Genomic DNA, 21,126 nt, shown 5'->3' with positions numbered 1-21,126 from the left:
TCATTTTTTCTTTTGAATTTAAAAGATATTAAAAGGAAATATTTCATGGGCCACTAACATAATGGGGACATTTCCACTGCCCTGAATCTGAGGCCCACCCTGGATTAGAACCCGGGACTCAGGCAGCCTGGCTCGGTCCGCCATGACAGGCCACCACTGCAGGACCCACACTGGTTTCTGTCTGTCCTGATGAAGGCCACTTTGACTGTGTCTGGGGCACGGGCAGTGGTGTCCTGGTAAACGTTTAACAACTAGCCAGCTTTGCAACAGCTGACTGTTATACTTTCAGGAAGGTTGGTGAGCCAGCTGACATTCACAGCCATTGTTAAAAATCAAATTATAGAAATGCAGCCCAGGTCCTCTGGGCCCAGACCTGGGTGGTGATAGAAGACTACATTTCCCAGAAGCCTCCCCTTCCAGGACAGGCCCTCAGCTTCTGAAAGCTGTTACTATGGAGACAGACTAACAGATTGTACAGGCTGTCCTCCAAGGGGTGAGAGGGGGTTAGGAGACTAGGGACGGCTGGACCCGCCTGACAGGGAGAGGGTGCTGGTGGTAAGAGGGTGTCTTCTGCCTGGGGGCTTTCAGCCCTGACCTCTCTGGGGAAGTTTTCACTGTGTGTGTGTGTGTCAAGGAGGAAGAGGTTGCTTCTGGGGAGGTGGGTGCAGAAAATGGCTTGTGGGTGTGGGGAAGGCCTCTGGGCCTCTGGGCCTCTGGGCAGGGTTCAGGAAACTTCCAGTCCAGACTGCCCTCCTCAAACTGCACTACAGCTGCTGAGGCTGCCTGATGCGGGGAAGGAAGTATTGCAGGTTCTGGTCCAGCTCTGCCTCTGAGGACGGGGTTCTGCGGCCTCGGGCTCGGGGCTGTCTCAGCACCAGGCCCGGTGTAAGCCCCTGCTGCCCACTGGCACCCTGGTCCTCTGCCCACCCTACTTCTCTCTTTCCTCTCCGTCCCCACCCCTCGCATACTTCTGAGACATCCCATCTCATGAGGCCCTTCAGTGCCAAGGGTTTGGAAACAGACGGTTCAAACCCCACGCCTGCTACTTACCAGCTCTGTGACCCTAGGCAGTGAGTGCACTTAACCTCTTTAGGCCTCAGTGTTTCCAACTGCAAAGGCAGTTTCCTAATAGCGTCTGCCTCCCAGTTGTTGGAGGAGAAGTGATATGATCTCTGTAACCCCTTAGCCAGCACAGTGCCTGGGACAGGGTGGGGGCTCAGTAAACCGGAAGCGCCTGTAATGGTTGTCACTGCCCTCTCTGAGCTCGTCGTCACTGCGCCCTGGCAGCAGAGAGGGTCTGGTCGCCGGGCTCATTGGCTGGTGGGCACAGTGGGAGGTTCACCTGCAGGGAACTGGGATCTGGAACAAGCCTGCTGCTGGGCACAGGGCCTCAGTTGTGATGTCGAACCCCTGGGACTCGCCACACTGACCTTCAGAAAAGTGACACATGTGCTCAGCCCCTCCTGAGTCCCACCAAATGTCAGAATTGGATGGAAAACATCTACTTGTCCTTCCATATTACAGAAGGGGAAACTGAGGCCCAGAAAGGGACAGGGAGTGGTGGAGCCTGGTTTTCGCCCTAGCCAGGCTGGTGGTCAATGACGTGCCTCCCCCAGAGGCCCAGGCAGCTCAGGTGGCCCAGCTATGGGCTGGATCGGAAGGGCGGGGTCCAGCCTTTGCCTCCAGGTCCCTGTTGCCCTCTTGGCTCTGGTCACCCCAGGGGCTGGGCTGTTTACAAATCTGGGAAGGCCCCGTGCTTTTCTCTCCACTACCTCTCCACTATTACATCCTATGCAGTGGGCCAGTTTTCCTCCTCTTTGGACCTCTGCCGTTTGTTGTGTTAAAAAAAAAAAGGTATTCGAGGTGGGGCAATGAAGACTTGAGCTGGGAGGCAGGAGGCTGGTGGACCAGCTGAGATGGTGACACAGGAACCTGCTTAAACAAGCTGGGGCTGGGTTTCCTCATACGCTGGGAAGTCTGAAGGTGGTGCTCAAGGCCTCCCCGTTTCCTCACTCTGCCATCCTTAGCAGGCAGCTTTGGTCCCCAGGAGTGGTTACCCCGCAGTCATGCGCTGGTGGCCCCAGCTCCTGCTTTATGCCCCCCTGTCCCAGGCAGGAAGAGGAGGGGGAAGTGTCTGTGCCAGCTGGGCTCGTCGCTTTAATGTGTGACAATTTTGACTCCCATCTCAGCAGCCAAAACAGGGTTCAAATCCCAGGGCTAACCCTAGCTGCAAGGGAGGCTGGGAAGCTGAGTATTTCAAACCAGGCACATGGCTGCCCCCAATGAAATGGGATTCTTTTTATGGAAGCCTGGAGCTTTGGGTAGGCAAGTAGCAGTCCACCTCAGGGAGGCATGGCCCCGTGACCACGGCAAGGCTTTCCCCGGGGCGCATGAGCACATACGGCATCTCGGTGTGGCTCCCAAATGACCTCATCCTGAGGGGTGACATGGGGCTTGGCCAGGAGAGTGCACACACACCTGCCCCTCGTCCAGGTGCCTTGGTGGCAGCCCTACTGTTGCCCCGCCCTGTGCCTCAGTTCCAATTATGGTGACATTACCTTTCCGGGGGTCATATTCCACATCACCACCTTGCTATTATGAATAATTTTCTTTTACTCAATTCACTTATTGGGGTTGATGAACACATTGAAATAGGAAATTGTGTAACATTGCCGTAATCTCTGTGGCATTAGCATCATTTGCCATAAAGAGAAGATACGGTCTGAATAAACAGACGAGAAGGCAAGCAATGCAGCTAAGTTTGGGCCACCCTCTCCTGCCCTGACGGTGGTTCTCAACCCGCGGGCTGCTTGTCTTTGTGTTAAAGGGAGATTGGTGAGGGCCAGAAAGGTGTTACAGACGAGTCAGCGCCAAGCAGAGATGTTTTCCTGGATGGAAAGGAAGTTTAAGGGAGACGTGCTTCTCCCCCCTGTGACCGAAACCACAGGAAACCAGCACCCAGGGACACAGGTGGTCTTGGCGGTCCCTTCCTGGTTGGAAGACGGCCGTGCTGAGCGCGTTTATCCCCCCTGCAGAGGCTCCATCTCTCGGCAGCCAGAGGGAAGCCAGGATGGAGGTCCTGAAGGAGAAAGTGGAGAAGGAGGAGGCAGCTGAGCAGGAGCCAACGGCTGAGCAGGCGGAGACGGGCGAGATGATGCAGCCACAGGAGGTGCAGAGGAAGGAAACCATCATGACTCAGGAGATGCTCGGAGATCTGGAGAAGAAGCTGTTGGGTATTGAGCTCACCGTCCCGGAGAAGCCCTTGTGAGTGTCGGGATGGGGGCTTCAGGCTCAGAAGCCCCAGAGAGGGCCAGAACAGGGTAAAGTAGGAGCCGGGCAGGATGATGGCACCTGGGTGGGGAGGCAGGGCCAAGGCATAGAGAGAGGCCGTTAAGAGTAAGGGCTCTCTCCGCTCAAGCCCTGGCTGGTGTGGCTCAGTGGATTGAGCGTAGGCCTGTGAACCAAAGGGCCACGGGTTCAATTCCCAGTCAGGACACATGCCTAGGTTATGGGCCTAGTCCCCAGTACGGGGTGCATGAGAAGCAACCACATGCTGATGTTTCTCTTCCTCTCTTTCTCCTTCCCTTCCCCTCTCTAAAAAAATAAATAAATAAAGATTGAATCCCTGTCTCTGCTGATTTTAAAACATTTTCTTTAAAAAAAGAGTGAGGGCTCTGCTTTCAGACCACCTGGGCCAAATCCACACTCTGCTGTGTGACTCTGGGCAAATCACTCAACTTCTCTGTGCCTCAGTTCCCTCATCTGTTTCAAAGGGCAGATGCGAATGATGGTACTTCCCTCCTAGGTAGCTGTGAGGATAGAGGCCCTGGCAGCTAAGGTGGATCGAGGGCTCCCTGCGTCCAGGCCTAGCTTCACACAATCTAATTAATGCCACCCTTCTTGCGGGCACAGGATCATTACCAAGGACACTGTCGACATCTCCAAGCTGCCTCTTTCCTACCAAAGCAATACGCCCGAAGAAGAACAGCTGCTGGAGGTGGCAGACAACTTCTCCCGCCAGTACAGCCACCTGTGCCCGGACCGCGTACCCCTCTTCCTGTATCCGCTGAACGAGTGCCAAGTGCCAGTAAGGCCAGGTTATGGAGGGCCAGGCGGGGGGCTCGATGGCAGAGGGTGGGGGAGGTGGGCCCACGTGCAGCCCTGTCCTGGGCCAGAGCCTGTAGGTAGGGAAGAGAGAAGACATGAGACAAAATGATGAGATGGGCCCCAGGACCCAAGCCCTGGACTTCTTCCTTCCAGCCCTGTGACCCAGGGCTCCTCCCTGAGTCTCTCTGGACCTCAGTTTCCCCCCCTGAAGATGGAATGCAAGAGGATGAATCCAAAGGCTGTACAAGGGCTGCCCAGGGCCTGGCAGAGACTTGCAGGTGGCTTTATTTGGCCCACACGGTGCTTTCTAACCTACGTGTTAGCTGCCAGCTCTGAAGCTCGGCGATTCCCGTGCAGATCCCTATTCTCCTCTTTTCTCACCCAGTAACCCCAGGCCTGCGTTCCCCAGGCCTGCAGCAGGCAGCAGGGCTGGTACCGGGGTTACCCCTCCTGTGGGGCCACATGAGATCTGCTGCTGCCCGGGCCTTCCTTGGAGGCCTGGACCCCAGGCCCCAGGTGGCAGAGTGGTCCCTGAAGGGCCCCAGTAGCCGAGGTCCCCTGCACTGGGTGGTGGCCCAGAGCCAGACAGACCCAGCTCTGAGCCCATCAGTGCACTTCCTGGAGCCTCAGTTTCCTCCTCTGTCAATGGGACTGGCCTCACAGGGCTGGGGTGACGGCAGGTCTGGGGGCACTCGGGGGGACAGTGGGGATGACAGGGAGGCACTGACTCAGCCCCTGGGGACAGCGCAGTTTCTCCTGGATCTGGGCTGGAAGAGCTTCGGGGAATACCTTTCTCCAGTTCCCGAGGCACCGGGGAGGAGCCTGGAGCCCAGAGAGGCCTAGAGAGCACCCGTGACGCCCAGCCAGAGATCCTGGCTTCCCGGGAACGCCACACTCTCCAGCCAACCAGGCGGGATGTTCCCCCAGGTCTTTGGTCTCCACCCCCCCCCCCCCGCAGAAGTTCGTGAGCACGACCATCCGGCCCACGCTGATGCCCTACCCAGAGCTCTACAACTGGGACGGCTGCGCCCAGTTTGTCGCAGACTTCCTCTCCATGGAGCCCCTGGCCGACCCTCTCAAGCCGGTACGTGCCAATCTGGGCTGCAGCCCTGGGCCCAGTGAGGCCTGGGATGGGGAGCTAGGCAGGTCTGGAGAAAGAGGCTCCGCCCATGAGTCTGTTTGGAAGGGGCGGGGGCAGGCCCAGAGAGGGGCCGGCACACAGCAAGCCTGGTCTTCTGGCTCCTGCCGCTTTGCCTCCTCTGCCTCTTTCTGCCTTCAGAGGATCTTCCTTTCCCGACTGCAGGAAGTGGGGAAAGGAAAGAGCAGGCTTCTGACCAGCTCAGTCGGCTTCTCGTTGATAAAGGAGGGAGGGAGAGAGAAAGGGTCTGCAGTGAAGGGTAGGGTTGGGGAGGAGGTGAGGGGAACTTTGGGATAAAATCACAGAATTGCCCATCAGAGAGCATCAGGCCACAGACCGTCCACGGGGTCTCCCCAACAGGAAGGCACACCCCCTGAAAATCGCAGGCAGATGTGGGCGACTCTTTCTGGACACACGGGGTTGGTGGTTCTCCTCCGATTCTTAGCAGCACCCCCCCAACGGAGGCGAGGAGCCCCGTCGGGGTCCAGCCTGTGTGGACACTAGCGCCCTGCCCTTGCACATGGGGAGGACAGGCCAGGGGCAGCAGGCCCCGTGGCGCTGACCACCCTCCATGGCCAGCCCTCGCACCTGTACTCGTCAACCACGGTGCTCGCCTACCAGAAGGGCAACTGCTTCGACTTCAGCACGCTGCTCTGCTCCTTGCTCATCGGCTCTGGCTATGACGCCTACTGCATCAACGGCTACGGCTCCAAGGACCTGTGCCTCATGGACCTGACCCGGGAGCTGTGCCCGCTCACCCTGAAGCCCAAGGAGGTAAGCGGGGCTCCACAGGCGCCGCCCTCACAGAGGCGTGTCCTTGCAGTTCCTCCCAGCGCCGCTGCCACTGGAAGGCAGCTCCGTCGCCACGGAGTTCCTGTTTCCAACCACTGATGGTTTCTCTGACCCCGGCTTCTCAACACTCATGGCCCAGGTGCCCACCCCGGCTGTCCCTCTCCCCTTGTTGTAACTCAGTTTCAGCTCCTGCGTGCCCCATGGGGTAAATTTTGCAAATGCCAACTGGCTCCTACCTTAAGTCAAACTATTCCAAATTCACCCTGCACATTTCATAAAAGTCCTCCCAGCCGTTTTCATCCGGGGAAGAAACAGACGCAGGGACAGACATTTAGTTCTGACATTTTTCCCCCCTTCCAGGTAAAAAGGCTCCTTTTTAACAGCAAAAAAAAAAAAGTTACCTACCCTTGAGCAGGTTGTGGGTGTGTTTCTCTCTGTGTTGACTGACATGCCATAATGGCCAGACGCTGCGTGAGCACGAGAAATGCTCCTCCGTGCATTTCATTTTAGGAGCCGTGGAAGCATCTCTTTGCCTTTGGAAGAGAGCCACACTGCAGGCAGGAGATGCTCTTCATGAGCTGGGTTGACCCCAAAACTCGGGGATCAGAGCCAAACGCACGCGGGCATCTGCAGCTCAGGGCTGGGCACCCAGCATGACCCACGGCACCTGTGTTGCACCCGGGGGAGCCCTGGGGGCCCTGGGTGGTGCTCTGGTGGAGGGGTGCACCCAGGGAGAGCCCTGCTGTCTCCAGCCCACCTCCTCAAGGAAGAAGGAATCTTCCATCATTGCTTTTGGCTCCAAAGGCCTATGAGCCTGCACTCGGGCCCTTCTCAGGCCAAATTTTTATTATTAAAATGATACCAATGCTAACGAAGGCAGAGAACTCTACAGTGTACACGCCGCTGGCATGTCCCCTGACTCGGTTGTCCCTCAGAACGACGCTGTGTGGTGGGCATTTCCCCTTCATTTTCCATGTTTGCCAGGGTCACCCGGCTGGTGAATGGAGACCCAGGGATGGGCGCATGGTCTCCAGACTCTAAACCATGGACATCTGCTCCTTCTCCCTCCTAACTGTCCCCAGCCCACTGCTGTAGCCTCTGTAGTGGTTTCTCCTGAATTTTTTTCTTGCCACCAAGTGTTCTCTCTTTCTCTCTCTCTCTCTGACACACACACACACACACACACACACACACACACTTTCTTCTCCTTCTTTCGTTGCCCAGCAAACTCTTACTTTACGTCAACCCATGAAACCCCCCAATGCCAAAACCTGGACGATCCAACTCCCAATGATTTGGCCCACTGTCCGAGCGGTGGCCAGGGAGGGCAGTGGGGGTGAAGAAGAGAAAAGCACATCCCCTGAGCACTGGCCCTGGCGGGCAACCCCCTCCATGGACATTTTCCTGTCTTTATTCTCAGAACAAGCCCAGGAGAAGGTGCTAATTAGTGCCTTTCCAATTTCCAGATGAGCCCAGGTTAGGGGAGTGGGAGGGCTTGCCCAAGGCCAAGGTGCCAGACAGCCTTGGGCTCCAGGAGAAGCCTGATCTGCTGGCTGGGGAGTGGGGGGGGGGCCGGGGCTGGAGAGGGGCGGTGATTCATGACTGTTGAACTTCTTCCCTCCTCGGGAGACAGGCACTCTGGGAGAAGGAAGCGGTGCCACCTAAGAAGTACGCCGTCAGACCACCCAGGGACCTGACCAGCAGGTTTGAGCAGGAGCAGGAGAAGAAGCAGCAGGAGAAGATCCAGGCGGAGGAGGAGAGGCGGCGGAGGGAGGCAGAGGAGCGCCTGCAGGTGGGCCCACCTCGCACCACCCTCCACTGGAGCTCAGCTCTCAGGGAGGGGTTTCCAGGAACATGAGAGAGACACAGGGCACGGAAGAAACGTGCTATGGACCCCCAGGTCCCAATCATCTCCTCTACCTCTCGACCATCCCCGCCCGGGCCGGGCCAAGGGGGAGCCTCCCACTGGTGGTCGGCCAGCTTCCAGTGATAGGTTTCTCTGGTCAAAGCTCTGCTGCCTGGGGCAGTTCCTGTGGGGCAGTTCGTGTGGCCTCCTCATTGCAGACTCTGTCACTGAAGCCCTACCCACATACACTCTCCCACCTACTCTCCCGACTGCCCTCCCAGCTCTGCTTCCAACACCCATTCCCCCATCCACCCACCCTCCTATCCCTCCACCCACCCACCCATCCGTCCTCCTATCCATCCATCCATCCCTCCACCCATTCTCCCGTCCGTCCATTCATCCATCCATCTCTCCTACCCAGCCACACTGCCATCCTCCCTTTTACTCTCTTTTCCTCCCTCCCTGCTTTGCTTTCCTTCTCTGTGGTATTCACTGAGCATCTCCTCTAGTTCAGGCACTGGGGATACAATAAACATGGCACAGTCACCCTTCTCCCAGAGGGAGGCAGACGAGGAAGCCGTATGGTGTCCCACCATGTTTCTTCGGATTAAGTCTCGCCCGGACCAACTGAATCCCAGCTACCTTAGAGCTCCGAAGGGCCCAGTTAGTAACCCCCCGATCGAGCCAGTCCCTCCCATTTTACTGATAAGAAAACAGGCTCAGAGGTGGGTGATGCTCCCCAGGTCACACAGGCAGCCAGTGATGGGCACAGTCTGGATCAGAACTCAGCTCCCCTGCTCTTTCCCCAGCCCCAGGGAGCTGTCTGGGCTGCTGGCCCCCTACTTCCCACCCGTGTGGCCCACAGTCACCCACCTTCTCTGCACAGGAGTCGGGTAGTACGAACACCGACCCCCTGCACGGCCTGCGGGTGCACTCCTGGGTGCTGGTGCTGTCCGGGAAGCGCGAGGTGCCTGAGAGCTTTTTCATCGACCCATTCACGGCCCGCAGCTACAGCCCCCAGGACAACCACTTCCTGGGCATCGAGAGCCTCTGGAACCACAAGAACTACTGGATCAACATGCAGGACTGTTGGAACTGCTGCAAGGTGCCGGGCAGGGGTCTGCGTGGGTGTGGCAGTCACAGCGGGGGACGGTGACCGGGCGGTGGGGAGAGGTGGCCCCCAGGCCATGAGGGCTTCAGACTTTCCCGGTCGCCGAGTCTCTACTGCCCACACCTTTGCCCACAAAACCCATTCTGATGTGACTATTGCCTCTCTTTCGATTCACGTATCCTGTGAAGTGTGGATTGTGGGTTTGTATGAAAGACTTTTGGAAAACATTGTAGTAAATGCAACCTACACGGCGGCAAAGTGCACTCGTCCTAAGTGTCCCGCCCAATGGACTTCCATGGGCACAGACGTACAAACTCAGAGCCACTTACATAAGTTGAAAATGCACACGCACCTTTGCAGGAAGGTCCGAACTGGACGCAGGGTGGCTTTCAGGGCATGTGGGCATGTTCTGTTTCTTGATCCGGGTGCAGGAAACCAAGGCATGTCCCATTTACAGAAGTTCACCGAGCCGTCCACAAACCCACAGGGAGACAGACTCCAGGCTCTGAGTCCCGTGCCCTTTCATTTTTTCCCAAGCTCCCCCATTTCCAACCAGGCCAGCTTCCCCAAGGCATGCCCCAGGCCCTTTGGCCCCTCTTCCAAGGTGGCCCTGTCCCAGGCGCTGCTGTTGCCACCGTGGGAGACAGGCAGGGTTGACGCAGGTGCGCTCTGGCACTCGTCACTTCACGTGCAAGTCAGATGTCCCGAGGTGGAGCGTCTGCCTTCGTGGCAGGAGGAACACCCCTGCCCTCCGCCAGGGCCTCTTAGCCTGCGAGTCTAGGGTTGCTCAGCCCTCACCGGCCTCACCAGGTGGTGGCAAATGACACTTAGTAGGTGCTTACAACAGTCAGTCCCTGGCCATTGAATCCACATGAGCCAAGGTCACCCTTATTTTACAGAAAGAAAGCATCCCACACCACACAGACAGGGCAGAGCCAAAACTGTCCTCCCCCAGGGTCCAGGCTCATGTGCCCTCAGAAGAGTCATGACCAATGAGAGGCTGTGACAGTCCTCCTGTGCCCCTTTTCCAGGCTGAAGAGCCTGTCTTCTGCCTCCGTTCACAGCGTGCCTTGGACTGACGCCAGGCAAAGAGAATTTGTGTCAGGGTTAACAGAGGTTATGAGATGGAAGGGGGCCTGGGGGGGACGTGAGGCCAGAGGGCACGGAGAAAGGGCCCATGACTCCGGCAGTCACTTTGACTGCCAAGTGAGCAGGGAAGCGCTGATTTGTTCCTTCATGGAAACTTGAAAGGGCACTGAGAGCAGAGAGCAGCAACGAGGCCCCACATGGAGACAGCGAGACCCCCTATGCTCCCAGGACACCGTGCTGTCTGTTCAGTTATGTTTCTCCTACAGAAACAGACATTTAAGCAGCGAGGCCCCCAGCTGCCGCTTACTACTTACAAAAGTGGCAGAATGAAGGATGTGATGGAAAGAAATGCCAAATCTGTACAGTCTGGTTCCTCTCCACTAAGCCTGGACTATATCCGCGGTGACTGTCACAGCTAGGAGCAGTCCTGTCTCTCCCTCCTCCCCCCCACACCCTCTCCTCTCCCCCCACACCCTCTCCTCTCCCCCCACTCCCTCTCCTCTCCCCCACACCCCACTGGAATAGAGAGATGCTCGGAAGCCCTCCAGGACTCAGATACGACAGTGAGGACTAGGATAGGCTGGCTTCGGGACAGCTTCATGTTGGATCCCCTTCAGGGCAGCTGTTCTTAGGCCTTTGCCCCCTCTGGGACACTGATTCTGGTGACAGCGTGACACTCCGAGGAGGTAGACTGGGAACTGGGGCGCTCCCTACCTGCTGGGAGTTACCTGGCAGGTGAGCCTGGGCCCAGGTGGGTTGGATGGTGAGAGGACCCAGGCCAAGGGGGACAAAACCCATCTGCCTCCTCCGCACTCTCCCACCTGCCCCTGCCCAGTTCCCTCCCTCCCTGGCGTGAATCAACACCTGGGAAGGAGCCTTTTCTCAACTTGCCAGCTTGGCCTCCCGTAAAATCTCGCTGGCTTGCACTTGCACTTGCACTTGCTCTACACACTGCCCGGCACAACCCCAGACAATGCAGGATGGCCCTGCCTCCAGACCTGTCCCAGGCTGGAGTCTCCACACCTTCCACAGAGGGGGACAGTGGGGCATCTTCCCAGGGAGACTGAGCAAGAGAGAGGGCGTTTGTTCTAGCCTCGCCTCTGTGTCCCTGTTGAAATGAGGAGGGTGGGTGGGCAGGGACTCATAGAGGCGGTCCGTCTGACCCAGAGCCAGGGGCCCTTCTCCACCCCAGGAGCAGCTGTTTCCCACCACCCTGTGCGGCAGGAGTGAGGTGCGGTGGCCGTGGGGTACACTCAGTTGAGCCTCTCCCCCATCAGGACTTAATCTTTGATCTGGGAGACCCTGTAAAGTGGGAGTACCTGCTTTTGGGGACCGATAAGCCTCACCTGTCCGTGGTAGAGGAAGAGGATGACAACCTGAATGATGACAATGACATAGAAAATCTGGTGAGTCTCATCTGCCTGTGGAGCTTCACACCCTGTCTTGTTTCTGGCTGGCCTGACAAATGTCCCAGCTAGCACGCATGTGTATGGGAGGGGACAGTCCAAATAGACTGATTATAGATTCCTCAGAGCAGAAGGAGCAGGACTATGTCCATAATTTATAAACAGGTAAACTGAGGCCGAGAAGTCCAACAACGTGCCTGGAACCACCCACACACCCAGCGGGGCAGGGGAGGGCTGGGACTTACATTCAGGTCTCCTGCCCCCCACACACCCGTCCCATTCAGAGAGTGTGCCCCTGGCAGTAGGGTGCTACCACCCTCTCCACAGGCCTGGGGAGCCACAGAGCTGGTCATTCCTCACTCCCAGGCCTCCCTGCATAGCCACTGTGATCTCCTCCAAGCACTTCTGGGCCTTTCCTGTGCCTCCTCTTTGCCCTTCCAGAGGTCACTGACTCGGGGCCTTCCCCAGGTCGGCAGCATCTCTTCTGTGATCTCCTGGTCTTCCAGACAGGTCTGCAGGAAGCCCTGGGTGTGTAGGTCAGGGGTCCAGAGGCTGCAGCTATTGGCTGTGATGCCTTGGGCACACTTCCTAATCACGGGAAGCTCCAGTGTCATCATCTGTGTATACAGCGGCAGGGCGGAGCCAATCACAGTTAGGTGTATTCATTTGCTGGCGCTGCCCCAACAAAGTACCGCAGGCTAGCAGGGCTTGAACAACAGAAATGCATTTTCCCACAGTTCTGGAGGCTGGAAGTCCAAGGCCAAGGTGTCGGAAGGGCTGGTTTCTTCGGAGGCTTCTCTCCTCTGCTTGTAGATGTCTGTCTTCTCCCCATGTTCTCACCTGGTCACCTACTGTGTGTCCACATCCTATAGTCCTCCTCTTACAGGACACCAGTCACACTGGAGTGGGGCCCACCTGAACGACCCCATTTCGACAGAATTGCCTCTTTACAGATCTTTTCTCCAAATATTCTCACATTCTGAGGCCCTGGGGGTTAGTTCATGGGAATTTTGGGAGACACCATTCAGCCCATAACAATAGGTAACACTCATATGGCCCTTACTGAGTGCCCATAGGTAGGTGCTTAACCTGGATTAACTTGTCTAAATCTTCACAACCGCCAAGTGAGGCAGGGACTAGTATTATCATCCATGACTATCATCCCCTTGACAGATAGGAAGACTTAAACCCGAGGGCGGAGTAACTGAGCCAGAGCTACACAGCCAGGAAGTGACGGAGCTGGAGTTGGAAGCCAGGATTTGGCCCGTCCGGCTCCGTAGTCTGGGTTCTCTGGCGACTCTGTTCTACCTGCTGGGCGTGCTTGAGGACAAAGGTGGTGCGATGGGCCTGCCTGGAAATTGTATTTAGCGTTTCCAGTATCCTCAGCCTTGGCTGCTGAAGACAGTAAATCTCAGTGCACAGGCGCCCCCTGCTGGCCACAAGGCCTGACTAGAAGAGCAGGTGGCGGAGGTCTGAGCGGTAACCATGTATGTCTTGGGTCATTCCGGGCCAGGTCAGAACTGCCCGTGACTTCTGGCTCTCTGGAGAGCTCACAAGCCACCCTAGCTTGGCCTTGGTGTGGGGGGAGGTGCCAAGACAGAGGTTCTGCCTGTAACTTCTGACCAGAACCAGTGCCCCCCACTCCCACCTCTCCCAACAGGTCAAGGAGGATGAGGATAAGTGCTTCGACATGCCGCACTCGTGGGTGGAGCAGCTTGAGATCCCCCCCGAAGGCACGAACACGCCGAGTTTACTCCCCTCCCCAGGCCCTGGGCCCCTGGGACGGTCTGTGGCCGCAGCGAGGCAGGGACCACCCACAGAAGCTGTCCTGGCCCCTCATTCCCACCTCTCCGGCTTCCTGCTGCACCCCCCCTTCTTCCCCACCACACACACTCAGCTCTGCCATCAAGGGCCCGGCACCAGTGTGGCAGACAGGACGGGGCCCAGTAAACTCAGGTGGGATGATGATGGACTGTGGGAGGTGATGGACAACGGAGGACCAGACACAGTCGGCCCCCTCCCTGGCCCCGCCCTTCCAGGAGGAGGCCACGCACAGTACCCAGGTGGCACAGGGGAGGGGACGAGCCTGACCAGGGAAGGGCAGGCGGACAAAGCAGAAGGGCAGGGATGCTTGTGCCCCGAGCTAACGTCTTCTGGCTGCTGAGCATCCCGTCTGGGACTGCTAGACCCACAGGGACAGCATGGGCCATAGGCTATTCCAGCAGAGCAGGAAGGGCCAGAAAAGGGGTCATGAGGAGCACCCAGCCCAGCCCCGGGTGGGCAGCAAGGGCTTCCAGGAGGAGGGGTCATCCGAGCTGAGCCGTGAAGCACCAGAGGACGTCAGGTTAGGGCAGGAGGGGTGGCCTGGCAGCAAGTGTGTGGAATGCCAGGGTGCGGGTCTTCCGGTCGGGCTCAAATCTGAGAGCTCCTCCCAGGCCAAGAGAGCCACCGCTGTTGTCCATTGTCCTCTGTCCCCCTGGAGTGGGCTTGGGGCCTTCAGGAGCTTAGCAGACCGCTCCGTGGGCAGTGGCCAGGCGAGTGGATAAGTGGGGTTGGCCTCCCCTCCCCTGGTCCGGGGAGGCCCCTCACCCCAGCCCACCCTGTGTCTGCAGTGTTTGAGACCCGCTGCCCAAATGGGATGAAGGTGATACAGTACAAGAAGGCCAAGCTGGAGAAGTGGGCCCCGTACCTCAACAGCAACGGCCTCGTGTGCCGCCTCACCACCTACGAGGACTTGGAGTGTAAGAGGGGCATCCTAGGAGTGGGGAGCCGATTCCCCAACATGCTGGGTGACGTTGGGCATGTCCCTGAGGCTCCTTCAGTGTGAGTGTGGGCCCTGCTGGTTCCTGTGTGCTGGGGATGGTGGGGCAGAGGCTGGAACAGCTGGCCCAGCAGCAGCCAGCCCCCTGCCTGCCTTGCAGGCACCAAGACTTTGGAGGTGAAGGAGTGGTACCAGAATCGGGAGGACATGCTGGAACTGAGGCACATAAACAAGGTCACAGGCCTGATCATCGACTACTTCAAGCCGGGCCACCCCCAGGCTCTGCGTGGTGAGTGGATCACACCACTGGGCCAGTGAGGGGCCCCAGCAGCGCCTTACACACTTCTTAGCACAACCTCCGTGTGGCTGGCACGTGGTGGGAAGAACCAACATCCGGGTACCGACAGGGTTCTCTGGGTGGCAAGCAACAGAAACCACCTCGCCTCCCTGGGCAAACCAGACGTGAGGTCGTGGGGAGCTCAAAAAACACAAGGAAACGTGACAACCTCCAGGAAAGTGAAAGCCAGGGCCACCTGCCGATTCTGTGGTTGGGATCACACAGCGGGGGCCACGTTCACAGAGGGCTCAGGATGCTGAGCAATAAAACCAACAAATGCCTCCTCGAGGGCGGTGCAGAGGGCGGAGGGGGCGGCAGCTGTGGACATGACTGTGAGCCCTGGGAAGGGAGGGACGCCCGTGTCTTAGGAAAGCATCACGGCCGTAACCAAGGAGTCACAAAAGAAAACGTAGGGTCGATGTACCATCTTAAAAAAAAAAGTCAAGAAAGGTCAACTTCACTTGATGGTTGAAATAAAAATAAATAGATCCCCGAGAGACCGTCTTACCACCCTCCTGTCATCAAAGATGCAAAGACGGCCCTGCAGGGAGCAAGGTGCTGGGCAAAGCAGCCGGCAGCTGCCTGGTTGCTGGTGGAAGCACATGGGCACAACTTTTCCGGAGAGCAGCTAGGCAAAATAATCAATACCCGCCTTAAAATATTTCTGCTGAGACCAGTAGTGAGACGGCTGAAACTCCGTCCTCAGCAAATCTTTTTTCCCCTCCTGGGCAAGAACTTTTCTAAAATGCGTGATGTGCGGATATTCATCTCCGTGTTGCTTTTAATAAGAAAAAGGCCAGAAACAGCGTTAGGGGCTGGGCTTCAGACCTAAGGCACATCCATGAGCGGTCAGGGGTGTGCCTTCTCCTGGGGGTCTGGGGCCAGGGCTCACGGTGCTGACTCGGCAGCCTCCGCGGCCCCGCCCCCCACCGCAGTGCACTCCTACAAGTCCATGCAACCTGAGACGGACCGCGTCATGGAGTTCTACAAGACGGTCCGCGTGGACGGCCTGATAAAGCGGGAGGAGACGCCCATGACGATGACGGAACACTATCAAGGACGGCCGGACTTCCTCTCCTACCGCCTTGTCAATTTTGGGCACAGGGTCAAGAAGATAACTCAGAACAGCACAGAATCGAATCCTCGGCCCATTCTGGTAAGTGCCTACTGGGCCCCGGGGACAGGGTGTCTTGCTGCCTCCTGCAGGCTGGTTACCCGGGGTGGGTACAGCCCGACTCCGGAACAGCGTCTTTCCCAAACGGCCTTTCCCACCGGTGCCCTCAGCCCCTGGGTCAGGGAGGTATTATTTCCTTACTGCTATAAAAAGGGTACACTCAAATTAAACACTGAGAATATGTGGGAAAATATAGCTAAATGCAAAATATAAAATACAGAGAGAAAGATGTAGAAAGAAAAAAAAGTAACAAGTATCTCGGAATGGCATCTCTCAGATACAACTACAAAATACTGTATAGATTTGGTTTTGAGAATCTCTTATAACTTAATTGAAACATGCACATAAGTGGAATCCCTGCATCACCCACTTAACATTGAATTGTGCATTTCTTCTTCATACCATTGCAAATTATTTGACAACTGAGTTTTATGGCAGCATACCAAAAAAAAAAAAAAAAGCTCTTTCTAGCATTAAGGGATATCTAGTGAATATCTAGTGATAAAGAAGGCTGCCTGGAGAGGTAGTGAGCTCCCTGTTTCTGGAGGTGAGCAAGCAGAGTCTTGTGGAGGGAGCTAAAGAAGAAATCTGTGCTGCTCAAGGGCTGGAGTGGCGTAGCACTGAGAACGACTGTTTGGCTAGGAGAGGCTGCTCCATGCAAACCCCCAAATGACTCTGGACCCCAGTGTCCCTGAGTGTCCCTTGCTCCCGCCCTCGGGGCCCACGCAGATTCTCTTTCCCACCGCCCATTCTATGAGTGTTCTGACCCGGCTCCCAGAAAATCACAGAGCGGTTCTTCCGCAATCCCGCCAAGCCTGCGGATGAGGACGTGGCGGAGCGCGTGTTTCTGATCTTGGAGGAGCGCATCCAGCTGCGCTACCACTGCCGGGAGAACCACATCACGGCCTCCAAGCGCGAGTTCCTGCGGCGCACTGAGGTGGACAGCAAGGGCAACAAGATCATCATGACGCCAGACATGTGTAGCAGCTTCGAGGTGGGCCGTGGCGGGCGGGGGCGGGCGACGTGGGTGAGGGGAAGGAACGGGGCGGGGTGGGGGGCCTGCGCCCCATGCAGCAGTGCGGGAGGGCTGAGGTGGAAACTCGGGGTTCCCAGACTGCAAGTTCGTCTCTGTCCCATGGGAAGGTCAAGAGCTCCCATAGGGAGACCCTTCTCTTTACAGCTCTTTTGAGAGCCCTCCTCTTTCCACCAAGAAAGTCAGCCCCACCCACAGGCAGAGAGACTACCCTGCATTGGTCGTACCCCCAGAACCCTGGGCGGAGCCGACCTCACATTCCCGGACCAATACTGGAGGACACGGTCCTCTCATGGCCAGGGGGCTGGCTTTCCTAGTTCAAATCCTCACTCTCCCCGCATATCCATTTTAAGTCCCTAGTTTCTCTTCTAGTAGTATGTGTGTTTTTATAGACGAGGAAACTGAGGACCAGAGAGGTTAAGCAACTTGCTTAGGGTCACACAGCTGGAAAATGGCGGGAGAAGATTTCAGCCCAAGAGGACTGGCTCCAGAGTCTGTCCATGCCCGCAGCCACTGCTGCCTCTGTGTGTCCCTGTCCTTGCTGCTCCAGGTGGAGCCCACGGAGCACACCAAGAAGCTTCTCTACCAGTACGAGACCATGATGCAGCTGAAGAAAGAAGAGAAGTTATGCAGACATCAGGCCTGGGAGTCGGAGCTGGAGGTGGGGTCCCGTGGGAGAGTGGGCAGGCAGGAAGGTGGCAAGGGTTGGGGGGTGCCTTAACTATGCCCTCCCCCACTTTGCAATTCAGGTGCTGGAGATCCTGAAGCTTCGAGAGGAAGAGGAGGAGGCGCACACGCTGACCATCTCCATCTATGACACAAAGCGCAATGAGAAGAGCAAGGAGTACCGGGAGGCCAGGGTGGGCCTCGCTCCCTGACCCAGGCCCTGGCCTTGGCGGGAGAGGATGATTAGGGATTCTGCCGGAAGGCCTTTAGAGCGGAGGAAGTTACCGACAGCATGGTGGTTATCCTTGCCACTGAGCTGACCAATTCTACGTGTCACCCCAGAGAGCACTCGGGAGCCAGACCAGGTCTTCCTCACCCTCAGGGGCTGTGGCCAAGCCACGGCCTCTACTTCACTGGGAAAGGATGAAAGTCGTGCACCCACCTCCACCTGTGGCCGCAGGAAGCCACCTCTGGCCACCAGCCCGAGTTCCCCATCCCCTGCAGCACGGAGCGTTCAGGTTACACCCTCAGGTTGCAAGGCCCAGCTTGGTTTCCACACCAGCTTCTAAATCTCCTTCATCGACCAGGGAGAGATTTCTAAAAATAGTTTGAGGTTGGAGAAGCAGGACAGGGCATCAGATGACTGGTTCTCAGACTCCCGGGGATGGACATCAGCCCCCACATCGCCAACGTCCCTGGCCCGTGTCTCCCAACACAACATAAGGCTCCAGGATGAAGGAGGAAAAGAGAGAGACTGGCCATTTTTGATTTAATGTCATCCATAACAACCATATATCGCCATTTACTGAGCAAGCACCTGCTGAGCGTTAGGTGTGTACAGAGGCTCAGGTGGAGAAACATCAATTCCTTTAAGACGTAGTTGGCTGTTACCAATAACCACAGGCACGAGAGAGCACACAGGCCCCCTCCGAGACCAGAGGCACCAAACACAGGGATCTGGATGTGAGGCCCAGTTTTGTGAGGTCACGTGTTAATGCAGAGCTGGCTAGGAGGTCTCTGCAGGCCCTGCTGGTCCAGGTGACCACTATCCCCACCTCTGCAGGAACGCGTCATGCACGAGGAGCATTTGCAGCAGGTGGAGGCCCAGCTGGACTACCTGGCCCCATTCCTGGCACAGCTGCCCCCAGGAGAGAAGCTGACACGCTGGCAAGCCATCCACGTCAAGGAGGAGTGCCTCAGTGACTTCAAGCAGCGCCTCATTGACAAAGCCAACCTTATCCAGGCCCGTTTCGAGAAGGTACGGCCAGGGCCCAGGCAGAGGACCTTGGCATCCTCATCTTGAACATGGGCCCAGGGCTGGTTGCCCATCATGCCACAGACTTGTGAGGGACTAATTGCTTGGAGTTTCCAAATGACCAAGTTGTCCTTCCTTATTCTTGTTCATTGGATAGAAGAGTGGATGAAGGGATGGGATGGATGGGTGAGTAGTGGATGAATGGGTGGGTGGTGGACAGATAGGAGGATGGATAGAAGGGTAGACAGAGGCATGGGTAAATGAATGAACAGATGGGTAGTTGAATAGATTGGTGGAAGGATGAATGGGATAAGGGATAGGTAGATGAATGAATGAATGAATGAATGGGTAGGTGGATGGTTGGTGCATTGTTACAACTCCTCGTCCTTGACGCATTTCTGTTGGTCGGAAGTACACCATGCAGTTCCCATGGTGGTGTGGTGGTCATGGGTAGGTACAATGACCTTCATTTGGCAGACAACAAATTTGAAGCTCTGAAAATGTCATTTGTTCAGAGCCACATGGCCGTCTCAGCCTTGAACCCTGCTCTGACCTCATGGACATGATATCCCTCTAAATACAACCCCAGTGGCTCCCACTCAAGACATTTTTTGGCCATGCCTCTGTTCCTTTGGCTTCTGTGGGTGGGGGTAGCAGAGGCAACCCTCATTGGCTGTCTGGCGACCAGGGGACCTCAGCCTACAGCCTGAGTGAGGGTCAGTGCTCAGCAAAACCCCTGCTCCCTCCTCCCCGCACCCGCAGGAGACCCAGGAGCTGCAGAAGAAGCAGCAGTGGTACCAGGAGAACCAGGTGACCTTGACAGCCGAGGACGAAGACTTGTACTTGAGTTACTGCTCTCAGGCCATGTTCCGCATCCGAATCCTGGAACAGCGGCTCAATCGGTAAGGGGGCAGGGGAGCCCAAGGGGACCGAGCGGGAGGCAGGAGCACCAGCTTTGTCACCCCTCACCACCTCTCACTCCCTCCGATTTCAGACACAAGGAGCTGGCCCCCCTGAAGTACATGGCTCTGGAGGAGAAGCTCTGCAAGGACCCACGCCTGGCAGAGCTCCTGAAAACCTTTGCCTGATGCCCGGCCTGGGCCTCAGCCTAAGCTGCCAGAGAGAACTCCCCCGCAGCCTGGTCCCTGTGTTTCAGGAGCCTGGCCTCAGTGCCACGCCACCCCTGCAGCCCCGCTTGTTCCTGCTTCTCATGATTTTCCCGTAAATAAACATATTTTGATTTGCGATTTATACCTCATGTTCCCTAAGCTCCGGCACCAGCCTTTCTCTCCTTCCTTTCTTTATCTGTAGCCTAGGACCTTGGCCACCTTCCTCATCGACTTCCTGTCCCTCCCCCTACTGCATCGGCTCTTCGGATAGTCTCAAGAATTATCCAGCCCAAAACGTCCATAATACTGAGGTGGAGAAACCCTGCACAGGCTCAGTGGAAACATAACCACGTGGTGGTATTTCTCAAAAATAGTATCAAAGCTTCCAGATACAAGAAAGTATGTACACCTCATGATCCCATTACTACAATGAACAACAGAAGGCAAAATTCATCAATGGTCTTAGAAGTCAGGATAGTGGCCACTCTTGGGGATGAGGATTAGTGAACAGAAGGGGACACCAAGGGGACTTCTGGGGTGTTGGTAATACCCTTCTTGACCTGAATTATGTTCAGATGGTGAAAATTTCATCCACCTCGTACGCTTGCGGTATGTGGGGTTTATAGTACATATACTTCAGTATAAAGTGTTTCAAAATGGTGACCATGAATCTAATCAAGCTCTAACTTCTGTTTAAGAAGAAATTCGGGGGGGGAAAGGAATAAGGTAAATGACACTACAAGGAAAACACCAGAGAAAAGTATAACGTGAGACCATCTACAAGGTAAATGGCCCAATCTCTTTAAAAGATCAGTGCTGTTAAAAAAATAAAAAACACTGGAGAAACCAAAATAGATTGAGCTTAAAAGAGCCGAGTGTGCTGAATCTTGATTGTATCCTAGTTAGAAAAAAATCATTAAAACTATTTTTGGGGATGTTTACGAAAATCTGGATTGGAAAAGAGTTGTTAGTTTTCTTGGGTGTGGTGATACAATGGTTATGTAGCACAGGGGACTGACTTTTAAGAGTTACATGATCCACAGTACTTAGTGCCAGGGTGAAATGTCTTGATATCTACAGCTCTCAGATGGTTCGGAAAACACACACACACGAATATAGCAAAAAGTTAGCAATAAAGTTGAAATCCACATGGTAACTTTCTGGGTCATCATATCATTACAGTATTATACATCATTATAGCATTCTTTCAAGTTTCCTCTATGAAGTTTTCATATAAAAAGATGAGAATATAGCGTGGACAGTTTTGACCGGATTTTATTCTGCTAATCTATGCCTCTTTTG

General features: G+C 56.0%; 1 protein-coding gene across 2 annotated transcripts; it reads left to right on the top strand.

Annotated features, from left to right (window-relative positions):
* The first annotated feature begins 475 nt into the window (after window positions 1–475).
* DRC7 (dynein regulatory complex subunit 7) lies at window positions 476–19,953 on the top strand. Of its 2 annotated transcripts, none has more exons than XM_037041633.1 (18): window positions 476–555; window positions 3,036–3,264; window positions 3,913–4,087; window positions 5,066–5,191; window positions 5,825–6,019; window positions 7,671–7,829; window positions 8,770–8,988; window positions 11,361–11,489; window positions 13,150–13,222; window positions 14,102–14,230; window positions 14,411–14,539; window positions 15,523–15,743; window positions 16,540–16,755; window positions 17,345–17,455; window positions 17,544–17,654; window positions 18,524–18,718; window positions 19,478–19,617; window positions 19,710–19,953. In XM_037041633.1, the coding sequence occupies exons 2-18, from the start codon at window positions 3,071–3,073 to the stop codon at window positions 19,801–19,803; spliced, it is 2,616 nt and encodes an 871-aa protein (XP_036897528.1). In that variant the 5' UTR covers window positions 476–555; window positions 3,036–3,070; the 3' UTR covers window positions 19,804–19,953. The 2 variants fall into 2 exon arrangements, with proteins under 2 accessions (XP_036897528.1, XP_036897529.1); XM_037041634.1 differs by lacking the exon at window positions 476–555 and adding an exon at window positions 782–885.
* Window positions 19,954–21,126: the final 1,173 nt, after the last annotated feature.

Source organism: Sturnira hondurensis, unplaced genomic scaffold, assembly GCF_014824575.4.
Source record: "Sturnira hondurensis isolate 20B ecotype Veracruz unplaced genomic scaffold, ASM1482457v3 Scaffold0003090, whole genome shotgun sequence".
Lineage (NCBI taxonomy): Eukaryota > Metazoa > Chordata > Mammalia > Chiroptera > Phyllostomidae > Sturnira > Sturnira hondurensis.
This window is presented reverse-complemented; position numbering and strand designations above follow the sequence as displayed.

Coding starts and splice junctions, on each gene's coding strand:
- DRC7 (XM_037041633.1), top strand. CDS start 3,071: ATGGAGGTCCTGAAGGAGAAAGTGGAGAAGGAGGAGGCAGCTGAGCAG. Junction 8,989..11,360: donor ACTGTTGGAACTGCTGCAAG/GTGCCGGGCAGG, acceptor CTCCCCCATCAG/GACTTAATCTTTGATCTGGG. Junction 18,719..19,477: donor TCCAGGCCCGTTTCGAGAAG/GTACGGCCAGGG, acceptor CCGCACCCGCAG/GAGACCCAGGAGCTGCAGAA.